At 56.0% G+C, this 12,677-nt stretch overlaps 6 protein-coding genes and 1 non-coding gene across 7 annotated transcripts; 1 reads left to right on the forward strand and 6 right to left on the reverse strand.

Moving 5' to 3' along the window:
- Positions 1 to 154: 154 nt before the first annotated feature.
- N657DRAFT_256660 (uncharacterized protein) lies at positions 155 to 1,573 on the reverse strand. Its single transcript, XM_062786464.1, has 5 exons — positions 1,152 to 1,573; positions 1,062 to 1,097; positions 903 to 1,007; positions 265 to 846; positions 155 to 216 (listed from the first exon to the last, which is right to left on the reverse strand). Exons 1-5 carry the CDS (start codon positions 1,424 to 1,426, stop codon positions 204 to 206), a joined length of 1,011 nt encoding a protein of 336 aa, XP_062643249.1. The 5' UTR covers positions 1,427 to 1,573; the 3' UTR covers positions 155 to 203.
- An 881-nt stretch (positions 1,574 to 2,454) lies between these two features.
- On the reverse strand, positions 2,455 to 2,962 carry N657DRAFT_684423 (uncharacterized protein; the record flags this gene model as incomplete). The annotated part of the gene is made up of 2 exons (XM_062796677.1): positions 2,455 to 2,831; positions 2,902 to 2,962. The coding sequence occupies 2 exons, from the start codon at positions 2,960 to 2,962 to the stop codon at positions 2,455 to 2,457; spliced, it is 438 nt and encodes a 145-aa protein (XP_062643250.1).
- A 1,234-nt stretch (positions 2,963 to 4,196) lies between these two features.
- Positions 4,197 to 4,630, reverse strand: N657DRAFT_650129 (uncharacterized protein). Its single transcript, XM_062793877.1, has one exon. The coding sequence runs from the start codon at positions 4,538 to 4,540 to the stop codon at positions 4,262 to 4,264; it is 279 nt and encodes a 92-aa protein (XP_062643251.1). The 5' UTR covers positions 4,541 to 4,630; the 3' UTR covers positions 4,197 to 4,261.
- A 269-nt stretch (positions 4,631 to 4,899) lies between these two features.
- Positions 4,900 to 8,569, forward strand: N657DRAFT_581602 (ARM repeat-containing protein; the record flags this gene model as incomplete). The annotated part of the gene is made up of 4 exons (XM_062789548.1): positions 4,900 to 4,945; positions 5,083 to 7,393; positions 7,578 to 8,314; positions 8,370 to 8,569. 4 exons carry the CDS (start codon positions 4,900 to 4,902, stop codon positions 8,567 to 8,569), a joined length of 3,294 nt encoding a protein of 1,097 aa, XP_062643252.1.
- Positions 8,570 to 9,709: 1,140 nt separating this feature from the next.
- N657DRAFT_t150 lies at positions 9,710 to 9,792 on the reverse strand. The gene has a single exon. It is a non-coding gene; the product is annotated as a tRNA-Ala (tRNA).
- Positions 9,793 to 9,947: 155 nt separating this feature from the next.
- On the reverse strand, positions 9,948 to 10,744 carry N657DRAFT_256695 (uncharacterized protein). The gene has a single exon (XM_062786465.1). It carries the CDS (start codon positions 10,503 to 10,505, stop codon positions 9,984 to 9,986), a length of 522 nt encoding a protein of 173 aa, XP_062643253.1. The 5' UTR covers positions 10,506 to 10,744; the 3' UTR covers positions 9,948 to 9,983.
- Positions 10,745 to 10,982: 238 nt separating this feature from the next.
- N657DRAFT_637277 (uncharacterized protein) lies at positions 10,983 to 12,534 on the reverse strand (the record flags this gene model as incomplete). The annotated part of the gene is made up of 7 exons (XM_062791496.1): positions 10,983 to 11,298; positions 11,328 to 11,450; positions 11,483 to 11,807; positions 11,900 to 11,907; positions 12,189 to 12,203; positions 12,235 to 12,447; positions 12,491 to 12,534. The coding sequence occupies 7 exons, from the start codon at positions 12,532 to 12,534 to the stop codon at positions 10,983 to 10,985; spliced, it is 1,044 nt and encodes a 347-aa protein (XP_062643254.1).
- Between the last annotated feature and the right edge of the window lie 143 nt (positions 12,535 to 12,677).

Here is a 12,677-nt window from a genome sequence, read left to right on the forward strand (position 1 = left end):
GTTCAATTCAGTCCAGTTCAAATCAGATCGGGGGTCGCTGAACCAGTCAGATCAGATCAGGAGGGTCTGACTGAACTGATTGATCTGAGAGCAGCGCTGTTATGAATAGCGTGAAAGGTCTTCGGGTTCAGTCTCCAAGCGTTCCCCGACGCATTGCTGTCGCATCGCTGCTTACGTTTGTTTCCAACCCTTGATTTCTGGCCCTATACTGTGACGCTTTTCATCGTTAGCGAGATGTCGGACAGCCAGGAAAGGGTGACTTACCAGTGAACTGAGACATGGCTCGCTTCAGACAGAAGGCGGAGTCTCAACGCCTCGACCTGCTCCTGTATATCGCTGTGGTCCATGCCTTCATCGTGCCATTTCCGCAGGAGCATACACTCGATGTCGTTCAACACGCTGTCCAGACAGTCCTTCACTGGCATCAGCTCCCAATGCTCAAAAGCATCGAGGAACCCAACCAGCTTCATATCAGCCTTATAGGCATCACGAGTGACGACAAAGGAACAGCCGTTTCGGTCGCCAAGTTCTTTTGCCTGTCCAGCCACCCAGTTCCAAGAACCGATTGCCCCATCATTACCCTTATAAATGAATGGTCTGTCCCAAAGCTCGACAAAGCCACCTTTAGCCAAACAATGGAAGGTATTGCGCAGCAGACTTTGTCGGTCTCTGATATTGCCCAAGAGCTTCTGGCCGTGGGTCAAGTCGAAAACCCGCGGCTCTCTATTCCATTTCGTAAGATTGAAGTCGTCAAAATCAAAGTGGCAATTTGGCTGTTCGGCAGCCTGCTTAGGCGCGATGTTGATTGCGCATATGTCGGCATCGTCGTAGCAACGTGCAACTTGACTAATTCAAGTATAAATAGCTTCCGATCAAAGAGGAATAGGACGGACTAGGCATACTCCCCCCAACTGCCAGACAGGGCCTGCAAGTCGAGAACTCGTCTGACGCCGTCAACTGGGGCCTGGAAAGGAGCACAGTCCTGATTCGAATAACGGTAGTCAATACTGTAGTGAATCGTTAGAAACTCCTGATTAATTTTAAAATCAGCGACAACTTACTCAAGTTCATTCATGAGAAAGAACGAATCGTCGACAGCACACCTATCAAGTCAGTGAGTCGGTAGCAATAGGAAGCACAAAGACACATACCATCTCCAGCCGTACTTGGGGTTTGGAAAGAGTCTTCCACAGATGTTGAGGTAGTCTGTCGCGTCAGATGGCGGACTACAAGTGCTGCACCTGGTCGGCCGCATGTGAGCAACGTTGGACATCAGCTCTGCCGAGGCATATTTCCATCTCAGTGGCCATGTCGTCGTAGATATAAGAGTGTGCGAAGACAGAATAGCCGCGACCGCCCACGAACTCTTGCTTCGACTTTGCCATGTCGGAAATAAAACCACTCCAGGAGAAGCCGCCTCGAACATGTCGGTGGATGGCCTAAAGCCTGGGGCTGCGTATCGGCCGCTGGCAGAGCGGTGAGAGGATGGGAAGCGCGGGAGTCGATGCCGCACGGCTGGGCTCTCGCAGGGACTGTGAGTCCAGTTCCCGTCACCGTGTGGGAGAGGTGGCGGGGCCTGACCGAGTATCGGTTGACTTAGGAATGGGGCAGCGGCGCGGAGATCGGACGAAATAACGGGAGGCGCTCTGGCCAATCCGGAGCATGTTATGGGTGCGAAGTGACATGGAGGTTGAGTAAATCCCGGTGCCGTCAGCAGACCTCACCACAGCACAAATTCGACTTCCGAACCGGGCAGTGCTGGTGGTGTCAGTCTACATTGAGCGTGGTAGCGACGAAGCACTGGAAGCCGCAATGAGAGAGCTCGACCGGCTAATCAGAAGGTTCCGAGACGGAACGGGAACTAGAACGTCGATCTGGCGGGTGACTTCAACGCCACGACGAGCTCTGCGGAGGAGAAGATGTCTCACCATTGAAACAAGGCGAAGGAGACCGCATCATCAATCTCATGGACGAACACTCCCTTTGCAGCCTCCTAATCTCTGCCCACGGCGCATTCTTGAAGAGAAACCTCGTCTCCGTTGGGCGGGCTTCTACTGCGATTTCGAATGCCGTCTCGATCGCTCTGTGATCTGATCCGTGGTCACAGGGATGAATCCTGCACCTAAGTAGCTGGTCTGCTAGTTCTGCAGAGGCCAGTACCAGGTCGATCTTGCTTTCTGCGTCCCCTGACTGCCATGTCTTCGTGCCTCTTGGGAGGACCAGGGTGGCGTCGAACCTAGAGAACATCCCCTGGGATGACAGCGTCCAGCAGCAGACGGGTAGGCTCATGGTTCGGCATACGATCTACTCGGGCTTGCCTGCGCTGTGGTCGTGACGATCGACTTGCGTTGAGGGACATCAATTTGGTCTCGCGCTTGTCTCAGTTTTTCAGACAGCTGGGCGCTGGTGTCTTCTAGTTGGTGATGTAGCTCTTGACTCGAATCGTGCTGCCTGCTAATCACAATCGCGTGGTTCTCCGATCGTGTTTCGTTGCTCGGTAATCATTTTGTGCATCTCGTCCCGTTGTTCATTGATCGCCTTCACAACCAGCTGTAGCCCCGACTTCCCCGTCTCGATCCGACCGTTGACTCCATATCCAGTTCCCACCGCGCGTGTTCCTCTCGACGCGGCGGTCCGCGTAACCTCGCTCGTAGTCGTCTTTGCCACGGTGGCTGCGTCTTCGATCAATTGCATCGCCTCGCGCACTTTCGCACTCGGTTTCAGGGTGCGGCTCGGTCGCTTCGGCGAGGGTGGTCGGTCGGCCACCTCGACCACGATCTGGTCCTGCGCCGACGCTGCCATCTCGCAGTCCCTCGGTAGCGCCGCTTGAACTTTCCGAGCGTCAAAAGTCTCCCAAGTCGGTCCCAGCATATCCGCAGTCGGGTTTTTCGTCTCACATACCGCTCGGGGATATGCGCTGGTATTCACCAATCCGCTGCACGGTCGCTGACCTGCTGACCATCGGCGCGCACGGACCAGCCCAGCATGCGATGCGCAGATCTCCACCAGACCGCAGTGGCTAGGCTGGTAAGAATTGACGTATCTTCACCACACCGGCTGACCTCGTCGCTGACCTCGCCCGGGCCTAGCGGCGAGCTACAGCGCCTTCCAGCAGGGTAGCCACTGCCAGAAGCGCTAATATCACTGACTGGGAATGGATGGATGGATGGAATTTATTTCGCCCGGAGGCACGAAGCCTAAAGGGCCTTGGCACGCTAACTACATCCAATTCGTTGACGTTCAACCATCAACTCGTACAAGCCCTCTACTCTCTCTCCCCTTTTCTCACGCCACCTGTTGCCTCTTGACTTAGTTTAGCAGATCAACTTGGGGGCTGCGTTCTCCAAGTGTTCAGCGTCCTATCTTCAGCAGCTAAAGCGGGATCTGCTGGCTGAGGCTGTGTAGTGTTAGTGGAGTTCCGCTACTGTGATTGTCCCAATCTTTGTCGTTCCTCGTCAAGATCCAATCTCCCTGTCGCCATTGCGTACGTGATCGTTGCCCGGACTGCTTTCATGTCTGACTGGGAACGTAGCCGCTGACCGCACGGTCCTAAAAGCGGTGCATGGTGGCGGTAAGTGGCTGAATCAGCCACTAAAACCACATGGTGGATATACTGTTGACATCAGTAACCAGCTTACCACAATTATTCACATGGGTCTTGTTCTTTCCGATACCCATTTCCCCAAGTATACTACGACCGGTACATACCCCATGTTATAGCCATCCAACAGCTGTACCGTATTGATAAATAGTGTCAGGGTCAACTTCAGCGAAGCCAGCGTGGCCTGCTGTCCGCAAATCTTGGACTTCGCAAATAGCCAGCACATGCGCTGCCTCTTGCTCATCGGCTCCCTTGACTTGATGTTGGCGATAAGCGGCAGGAGGACGCGATAGATCCCGTTAATGTCGTCGTTAATGTGTCCTTGCACCGCGACACAATCTCTTCTAGCATCCTGACTGTCTCGCCGTCTATGTGTCGCCCGGCGTTGATCCTGTCCCTGATTCTCCGTAGAATCATGGTGACAGAAGCAGTGTCGGCGGCGATGGCTTTGACATTGGCCGTCGCAGCCCCAAAGTCGCCGCGTACCATGGCGATCGCCCGAGTGATCTTGAAAGCTCGCCGCTGCGATAGTACCGATGGCACTGATGAGGCCAAACGACCCCCGCCATGGTACGTCGCTAGTGTTTTGGAAGTTCTTGTCCTTTCCGCGCCTTCAAGTTGCGAGTTTCTCTTTTCTAACCCGGAATCCAGCCAGCCTCCTCACCCGGGTGCGCTTTCTGCATGCTCAGAAGGCTGGCAGCTCGACTCACAGCGTGGAAATCCTTCACAGTACAATACTCTCATTTCGATTTTTTGGGCCGGACGACCGGCGGCCAGGGGCCCGAGAGCCGCTTGTTGAGTAGATACAGAGTCCGGCGATCTCGAGTTTCTCCGAGTCGCACTGGGAGCAAGCCCGTTAAAGACCGAGGTGAGGTTGAAGTTACAGATACCTACTGAGATACACTTGAGCAAGGCAATGAGATATAACTTGGTAACCATTGGACGTTGCCGGTATCAGCTGTAGCCCTCTAAGCTTCAAGCAGCGTCTTGGATTGACTCCAGCTCATATGCAACGACATGGACCTCGCGTTGAGGTTGAAGATCTACATACCGTAAGCCTGTTCCTCAATTCTGGAATCCTACATGCACAAGGCGGTGAAGGCAGATGCCCCGCACTTGGCAAGGGTCCTTCGTTGCCCCGCCCGGGCCCCGCAGCAACCCGCTAATATCTTATCAGGCAGGCCCGCACTGGAGATTGAGAAAAAAACCTAAAATTGTTCCTGGGTGCTCTCTGCCACAACCCGCACCAGCGCGACTCTCTTTCCTTTCCTTTCTTCTTTGTGATACCCCTTTTCGCGATGGATAAGCAAAAGTTGGCCGCTCTCCTGTTGGAGACACAGATCCGTGAGTAGTTTTATTATCCCGATTTGCCTGGCGCTTTGCCCGACAGTCTTGCACGATACCAAAGCACCTTCCCTCCCACCCAGCAAACATCCTCTTCCAAGCAGCCACGTTCCGATGCTGACGCTTCTGCCCTCCAGCCAACACCCAAAACCTCAAGGCGGTCACTGCCGAGCTGCAGAAGAATTTCTATACCCATTCGGAGTCTCTTTTGCTCCTCTGCGAACTCGTTGCGTCGCACGAGGACCTCAATGTTCGACAGCAGGCAGCCGTACAGGCCGCTCGGCTGGCGGCCAAGCACTGGGAGAAGATCTCGAAGGAGCAGAAGCCCGCAGTGCGCCAGCACCTCGTCCAGGCCACCATGAACGAGCAAACCCCCAGGGCTCGTCATGCCAACGCCCGTCTTGTCGCTGCGATTGCCGCGATCGACCTTGAGGACGGCGAGTGGCCCGACCTGATCCCCGCTCTTTTCAACCTTGCGAGCAGCAGCGAGGTCTCCCAGCGCGAGGTCGGCTCCTACATTATCTTCAGCCTGCTGGAGGAGAATCCGACCTCCTTTGCCGACCACATCCCCAAGCTCCTCGAACTCTTCGGCCACACCCTCCGCGACCCCCAGAGCGCTGATGTGCGCATCAATTCCATGATGTCCATCGGTGCCATGCTGCTCATGTTCGAGCCGCTCGAGGACGAAGAGTCGGTCGCTACCCTGCAGACCCTCATCCCTCCCATGGTCGATGTTCTCAAGGACGCCGTCCAGTCCGGCGATGACGAAAAGACCGGCCAGGCCTTCGAGGTCTTCCAACAATTCCTCGCCTACGAGTCGGCTCTGCTTGGCAGGTACCTCAAGGACCTCGTCCAGTTTATGATCGACCTGGCCGCGAACAAGCAGGCAGAGGACGATGTCCGGGCGCAGGCACTCGCGTTTCTGGCACAGACAGTCCGCTACCGTCGCATGAAGATCCAGGGCATGAAGGACATGGGCCAAGAACTTACTCAGAAGAGTTTGTTGATCCTCACTGAGATTGATGACGATGAGGATGATGACGACATGGGGCCTGCCCGTTCTGCCCTGGCTCTGCTCGATCAGCTGGCCAACGACCTGCCGCCGCGTCAAGTCATCGTGCCCCTCCTCGATGCGCTCCCCAAGTTCGCGACTTCCGCCGAGCCTGGGTACAGGAAAGCTGGCATTCTCGCCTTGGGGACCGTGGTCGAGGGCGCCCCCGACTTTATCGCGTCCCAAGTCAAGGCCATCATGCCCTTTGCCATCAACCTCTTGAACGACCCGGACGTTGGTGTCAGGCACACGGCTCTGATCGGCCTTGCTCGCCTGGCTGACGATATCGCCGAGGAGCTCTCGGCCTTCAACGAACCCATCATGACCGCCCTTGTCAAGAACTTGCAGGCCGCCATGATGCCCGCCTCGGACGAGAAACTGGCCAAGAAAAATCTTGAGATCATCCGCTCCGTCTGTGGCGCTCTAGATGCCATGTCTGATGGGCTCGACGCGGAGTTCATGAAGCAGAACGCCGGGGAGCTAATCAGCAACATTGGTGCCCTCATCACCCACGACGACTACAAGGTCAAGGTTGCTGCTTCCGGCGCCATCGGTGCCATTGCTGAATGCCTCGGCCAAGACTTCCAGCCTTACTTCGAGCAGACCATGCGCGCCCTGGGTCCCTACCTCGCCATCAAGGACTCGGAGGACGATCTCTCCCTGCGTAGCGGCGTCTGCGACTCCATCGGCCGCATCGCCACTGCTGTCGGCGCCCAGGCCTTCCAACCCTACGTTGTCGACCTGATGCGGTCCAGCGAGGAGGCGCTCCAGCTGGACAACTCTCGGTTGAGGGAAAGCAGCTTCATTCTTTGGAGCTCTCTGGCTAAGGTGTACGAGAAGGAGTTTGCGCCCTTCCTCCCTGGAGTCTTCAAGGGCCTCTTTGAGAGCTTGAAGCTCGAGGAAGAGGAGATCAAGCTCCGTCTCAGCGAGGAGGAGAAGGGCATCGTAGGCACGGACAACGAGGTCATCACCGGAGGCAAGAAGCTCAAAATCAAGGGTGCCGAGGGCGGGGACGAGGAGTGGATGGATGACGACGACGATGACGACTACGAGGACTTCGGCGTTTCCGTGGAGGCGCTTGAGAAGGAGGTGGCCATCGAGATCCTTGGCGATGTCATCACATATGCCTGCGGCACACAAGAGATCACCGAGTACCTCGAAAAGGCGGTCGAGAGCATCTCGCCTCTGGCCGAGCACGGTTACGAGGGTTGCCGCAAGGCCGCTGTGGCCACTCTTTGGAGATCATATGCCCGCGTCTGGCAGCTCATGGAGCAGGAGACCGGCATCAGCTGGGAGCCCGGTTTGCCGCTCAAGCAGACACCCACTGTCACGCTGGTCAAGCTTGGCGAGATTGTGTCCAAGGCGACACTTGCACTGTGGCACGAGGAATCCGATCGGTATGTCCCAAACGTATTCTACTCTTTCTTCTTTCTACATGATGACCACCTTACGTTATTACCCAGCTCACTCAAACGCATTAATGCGGATGCTGAGGACGCGTGCTTATCTACTTCTGACTGCCTTTGTCATTCTGCCTTCTATCTGCAGTTTCTTATTGCGGTCCGTGCTAATGGCTGCAAGGTCTGTCGTCACCGAGATCAACCGCAACGTGGCGGCTACGCTCAAAGCTTGCGGCCCTGCCATTTTGGCTCAAGAAGACTTTATGAAGGAAGTGGTCACGGTCATCTCCACCATCATCACCCGGTCGCACCCATGCCAGCAGGACATGGGCGACGATGATGAGGAGCAAGAGGTGGAGGGCTCGTCCGAGTACGACTGGCTTGTTATCGATACAGCCCTCGACGTTGTCATTGGTCTTGCCGTTGCCCTTGGCCCAGGCTTTGCCGAGCTTTGGAAGATTTTCGAGAAGCCCATCATGAGGTTCGCCGCATCCGAGTCGGAGAACATTGAGCGGTCCACCGGTGTCGGTGTCATCGCCGAGTGCGCTGCCAACATGGAGGCGGCCGTCACGCCGTATACCGAGAAGCTGCTCAAAATACTCCTCAAGCGTCTGTCGGACACGGACCTCGAAACCAAGAGCAACGCGGCGTACGCCACTGGGCAGCTCCTCCTGAACTCGACCGACAGCAACACGTACCTGCCCCACTACAACACCATCCTGCAGAAGCTCGAGCCGATGCTGCAGGTCCAGGAGGCGCGCATCAAGGACAACGCCGCGGGCTGCATCTCGCGCATGACCATGGCGCACCCTGACCGAATCCCACTTCCCGAAGTCTTGCCCGCCCTGATCAACCTCCTTCCGCTCAAGGATGACTACGAGGAGAACTCACCCGTGTACGAGTGCATTCTGAAGCTTTGTGAGTTTCCCAGCTCTTTTGGAGCAATCCTGTGTCTGGCGCTAACCAAATCCAGACGAGAACCACGAGCCCACCATTCAGCAGCTCACTCCCAAGCTGATTCCAATCTTTGAGGCTGTCCTCAGCCCGCCTGAGGAGCAGCTTGACGATGAGACTCGCGAGATTGTCCGCAAGACTGTCTTTCTGCTGTACCAGGCCAACCAAGGCCTTTTCAGCAGCAACCCCAACGTGCTGAAGCTTGCGGGGGTTCAGTGAGGTGTGTGACAGTTGAAGTCGGTGGGGAGTTTACCTGGGTCTGGTGGGATGGGCGAACATCTAACGATGATTAACTGGCACAATGAGTGATGAATTCCGACCTAATGATGGGCGCACATAACATGAGGGGCTTAATTGGTGCCTGGGGCAAGGCTGTTGGGCCATTGCGATATAAAAGTTCTCATGGCCGTCTCTATAGTCTCAAACCCACTGACAAGGGATGGTGCCTCCTTTTAGAAGGTCTGGTAGCTTGTTCCTGCATCTCAGTACATGTTTTCTGCCCCCCTTTTTGGCTAAGGCCGATTGTTTGCCTGATGGGAGCCTCCAGTAGTTTGTTGAGAATTGGGGAAAGCTTCCCGCGGTCCAAGGTTCCCTCCTCGCGGATGGAAGTTGCGTCGAGGGAAAAAAGCGTTGTTGGTGATCATCAGACACGTGGAGGTCGTTCTAGGACGGGGCATGGGGTAGAAGTGGCTCGTGGAGGGCCGAGGAGTCTACAATGAGGATAAAGGGAGGATCCCAATGGCGGCTTCGTTGGGGTGAAAAGTTGACATCGCGTGTGGCATGAAATAAATAACAAAATGAGAGCACGGTCGGAATTGGCAGCCAGGGCGGTAAGTGCACCTTGGAGTGATCGAGACGCCTTTGCCGGACATTGATGAATTGACGCCCCACACATCGCATCAAATAACTGCATCACATTGCACTCAAATCCATCAAATGCTGGCTGCAGATTCAGAGATTTTGATGCAAGTACGCTTCGATACAGGATTGACTGTATTTCATTGATTCGATGCGTGCAGTTCAATTGAGCGATGCGATGCGCCATACCATGCGGCCTACAACGCCTGGGCGTGGCAAGTAAAACATGCAGGGTTAGGAATGCTTCTGGGTGGAAGCGGGGTCACTGTTTGGGACATCAATTCATCAGTGTCCAGCAAAGACGTCTCTATATATTATTATTATTATTATTCCTACACCGCTGTGCCCTAGGGCGTGCCGGACCTTTAACAACTTACTATACAGGAAAATCGCGCCCTCGTGGGCCGGGTGAAAAACCCATATCGAAGTCTCTATATATTCGGGGATGACAGAGAGCAAAAAGTAACTGATATGTAAGACATATCTTAGGATAAGCTGCATTGGACGGGCTGGGAATCGAACCCAGGACCTTTCGCATGTAAGAACATGCTAAGCGAACGCTCTACCAACTGAGCCACACGCCCTAACATTTTATTCCGTAAGCTTTTGACGGCCTCTATCAGAAGGGAAAAATCAGACACAACTCTTGAACGGAAATTGCCGTTTTAGGGGGTGGAAACCTAAAAAATGCCAGGTGAGCTTGGCATATGTTCTGGAGACTCTCTGATCTTCGCTTGCAGCGCCGATTGCCTTTTGAATTATGTGGGCGAGGGGATCAAGGGGGATTGACGAGGGGTATATTTCTCCAGGTGGCCCTCGTCCTTGGCGTCGGCAAACTGGACTGCCTTGCCGCGCAGGACCGACGATATTTCGCGCTCCAGGTTGCGCACCCCCGCCTCGCGGGTGTAGGATTCGATGATCTTGGAGACGATCTCTTCTCTTCTTCAACCCTATCCTGTACGACCGAGGCGTGAATTGTCACTCCCACTTCCCGCTCCTCCGGGCCGCCAAGTTCAATGGGCCGGCCACGCTGGCACGGGCACCGGCTGCTGGCGCCGACCCCAACTACAGCTTTGGAGCCCGCGTGTCGCGCAAGGTCTGGAAGCTCGCCAACGACACACAGCTTACGAGCCGTGCCTGGTCCGATAATAACCCGACATACTGGCCGCCCATAGACGCCAGACGGGCTCGCTCTCTCCGGGGGCCTGACGCACACTGGGCAAGGAGCATCACGCCCGGCCTGACCCAGCTCGATATCGTCCTCCCGACCTAGGCCATTCCGGGCCCCCCCCAACATCGCAGGCCAACGATGGAGCCTCCGAGCCTCCACGAATCCGGCTCTGATTCAGGCTCCGATTTTAGCTCTGATTCCAGCTTAGACGGCCACGTCGTCCGCTCGTACAGGTCCTCCATGTTGCTTCCAGGGAGGGGCACAATGGCATTGTCGACATGCTGCTGGACCGCTGCGCCTTAATCGATAGCCTTTGGCGCTGGTTTTGTGGCTGTCGGACCGCTAGCTCTCTCTGGCATACCCTCGTGGACCCCGAACACGAACCGATTTCATGGCAGCAGCGCGGCCCAATCCCTTCCGAAGCCGAACACCCCTTCACGTTGCCACCTGCTCTTCTCGCCGCGCAACCGCCAAGTTGCTTGTTCGCGCGGCGCACAAGTTGTCCGCGGCTTCGGCTGCGGGAATCTCCCAGGCCACAGCCCCCTCCATCAAACCGCCGCGGCTGGCTATGACGATTTGGTCCAGGACGTGTTGGACACCCGCCTAGACCTGCACGTCGACGAACCAGACGAGGAAAGCCTTACCGCATTCTGTTGTGCCTTTGCTAACCGACACTGGGAGTCGACGATCCCCCTGCTGCTTGCCCGCGGAGCCAGCATCAACCTGTAGTCCGGGATCTCTCGACGTTTCGAGTCTTTCAAGATCACACCGCTGAGGGAGGCTTGACGTCTCGGCCGCTTCGGGGACGCCCTCAGGTTGATTGACCTCGGTGCCGATGTCAACTTGGGCATCTTCGAGGATAGAAAACTCTTGGGACACTACGAAGATGATGACGACTTCGATGGCGATCGAACCCCACCTCCAAGTCCGACCGTCCGCGACACCCACATCTCGCTGTTGCATGTCTGTAGCATGGACTTCTGCAGTGATAGCCGTCTGTATCCCCACCGCCCCAGCGTCTGGGCTCCCGCTTGCCTGCAGAAGCTTTCTCGGCCGAGCCTAATCGCTCGCCTGGTTTGCTGTCGGTGTTTCGCCCGACTCACGACGGAGCGCGTGGAAATCTCGGGAAACCCCGCTGGCCGTCGCCGTAAGCCACCTCAACATCGCCGCCGTAAAAGCCCTCCTGGATGCCGGCGCAGATGTCAACACCCGCGGCGCTTATGGGAGGATCCCTCTCATGTGTGTCGTCCTCCTGCCTGAGTCCGAAGTAAACTTCATGTTGCCAAACCAGCTGCCGTATGTGAGGCCCTAATGGACTGATTGTCCTGACAGGTGGACGATCGCTAGGCTCCTCCTGGATGCTGGAGCCCGGGTCAATGGCCAAGATCCACAAGGGAACACCGTCCTGCACCTGCTCTTCTAGCCAGACTGGGATGGCGACAGCGGGTCCCGTTGGTTTTTAGATGAGGGACGACAGGGCTCGGGAATAGCTTCGCTTTCTGCTGGCCACTGGCACCTACCCGTGCAGCTGCAATGGCCAGGGTAAAACCGTTCTCCAGAATCTTGTTGAGGAAATAGACATAGAAGTCTTGGAGTTGTTATCGGGCCGTTGTCACATCGACCTGAGAGACCGACTTCCCGTGGACGAGATTGCCGACATTTTTGTCGCTGTGCCCTTGACAGACACTCGAGTGGAAAGGCGCGAAAACCCCCTGCACCGGACGACTCGGCCGAGCATGAGTCCGCCCCAAGGCTCTTGATCAACATCCTGATGAGAATGGACGTATCCCGACGCGTGGCCTCACACACCTCGTCGTCAACCGCCTGGCGAAAATAGGCTATTTAGCGATCCTACCAGAAGTCGCCGAAATCCTCTCTTTCAAGGCCCTCGAGATTGGCAATCCCGGCATCGAGGCGAAACAGGCTTTGCTGCCCCTTGCGATACTGACAAAACGCTGGCATATGGCTTATCAACTCCTCGAGGAAATGCTTGAGGTCCGTGATATCAACGAGCGCTGCGATACTCGTCACGTCAACGCCCCCGCCGACACTCGCGACCAGACGCTTACTCTTTTTCGTCACATGCTCCGACTTCCACGTTGGCGACTCACCAAGCGTCGACATAGAGTTGGTCGAAGCTGGCGCCAATGTGCATCTTCCTGTCCCTCGACAATACCGGACGTCGACGGCGACGTCGACGTGATGAAGTCCCTCAAGCTAGCAATGACGTATCCAGACGCCTTCAGTATCGACTAGATGCTGCACAGCCAGCCGATCCGAGGGAACCCGCAGACGGCA

Source organism: Parathielavia appendiculata, assembly GCF_033297405.1.
Source record: "Parathielavia appendiculata strain CBS 731.68 unplaced genomic scaffold N657scaffold_26, whole genome shotgun sequence".
In the NCBI taxonomy this organism is placed as follows: Eukaryota; Fungi; Ascomycota; class Sordariomycetes; order Sordariales; family Chaetomiaceae; genus Parathielavia; species Parathielavia appendiculata.

Bases quoted from the DNA above. Each gene is read 5' to 3' on its own strand.
- N657DRAFT_256660 (XM_062786464.1), bottom strand. From the start codon at position 1,426: ATGTTCGAGGCGGCTTCTCCTGGAGTGGTTTTATTTCCGACATGGCAA. The intron at 1,098-1,151 runs GTATGTGTCTTT...TGATAGGTGTGC, and splicing joins CCCAAGTACGGCTGGAGATG to TGTCGACGATTCGTTCTTTC. The intron at 1,008-1,061 runs GTAAGTTGTCGC...GATTCACTACAG, and splicing joins TTTCTCATGAATGAACTTGA to TATTGACTACCGTTATTCGA.
- N657DRAFT_650129 (XM_062793877.1), bottom strand. From the start codon at position 4,540: ATGGTTACCAAGTTATATCTCATTGCCTTGCTCAAGTGTATCTCAGTA.
- N657DRAFT_256695 (XM_062786465.1), bottom strand. From the start codon at position 10,505: ATGTTGGGGGGGGCCCGGAATGGCCTAGGTCGGGAGGACGATATCGAG.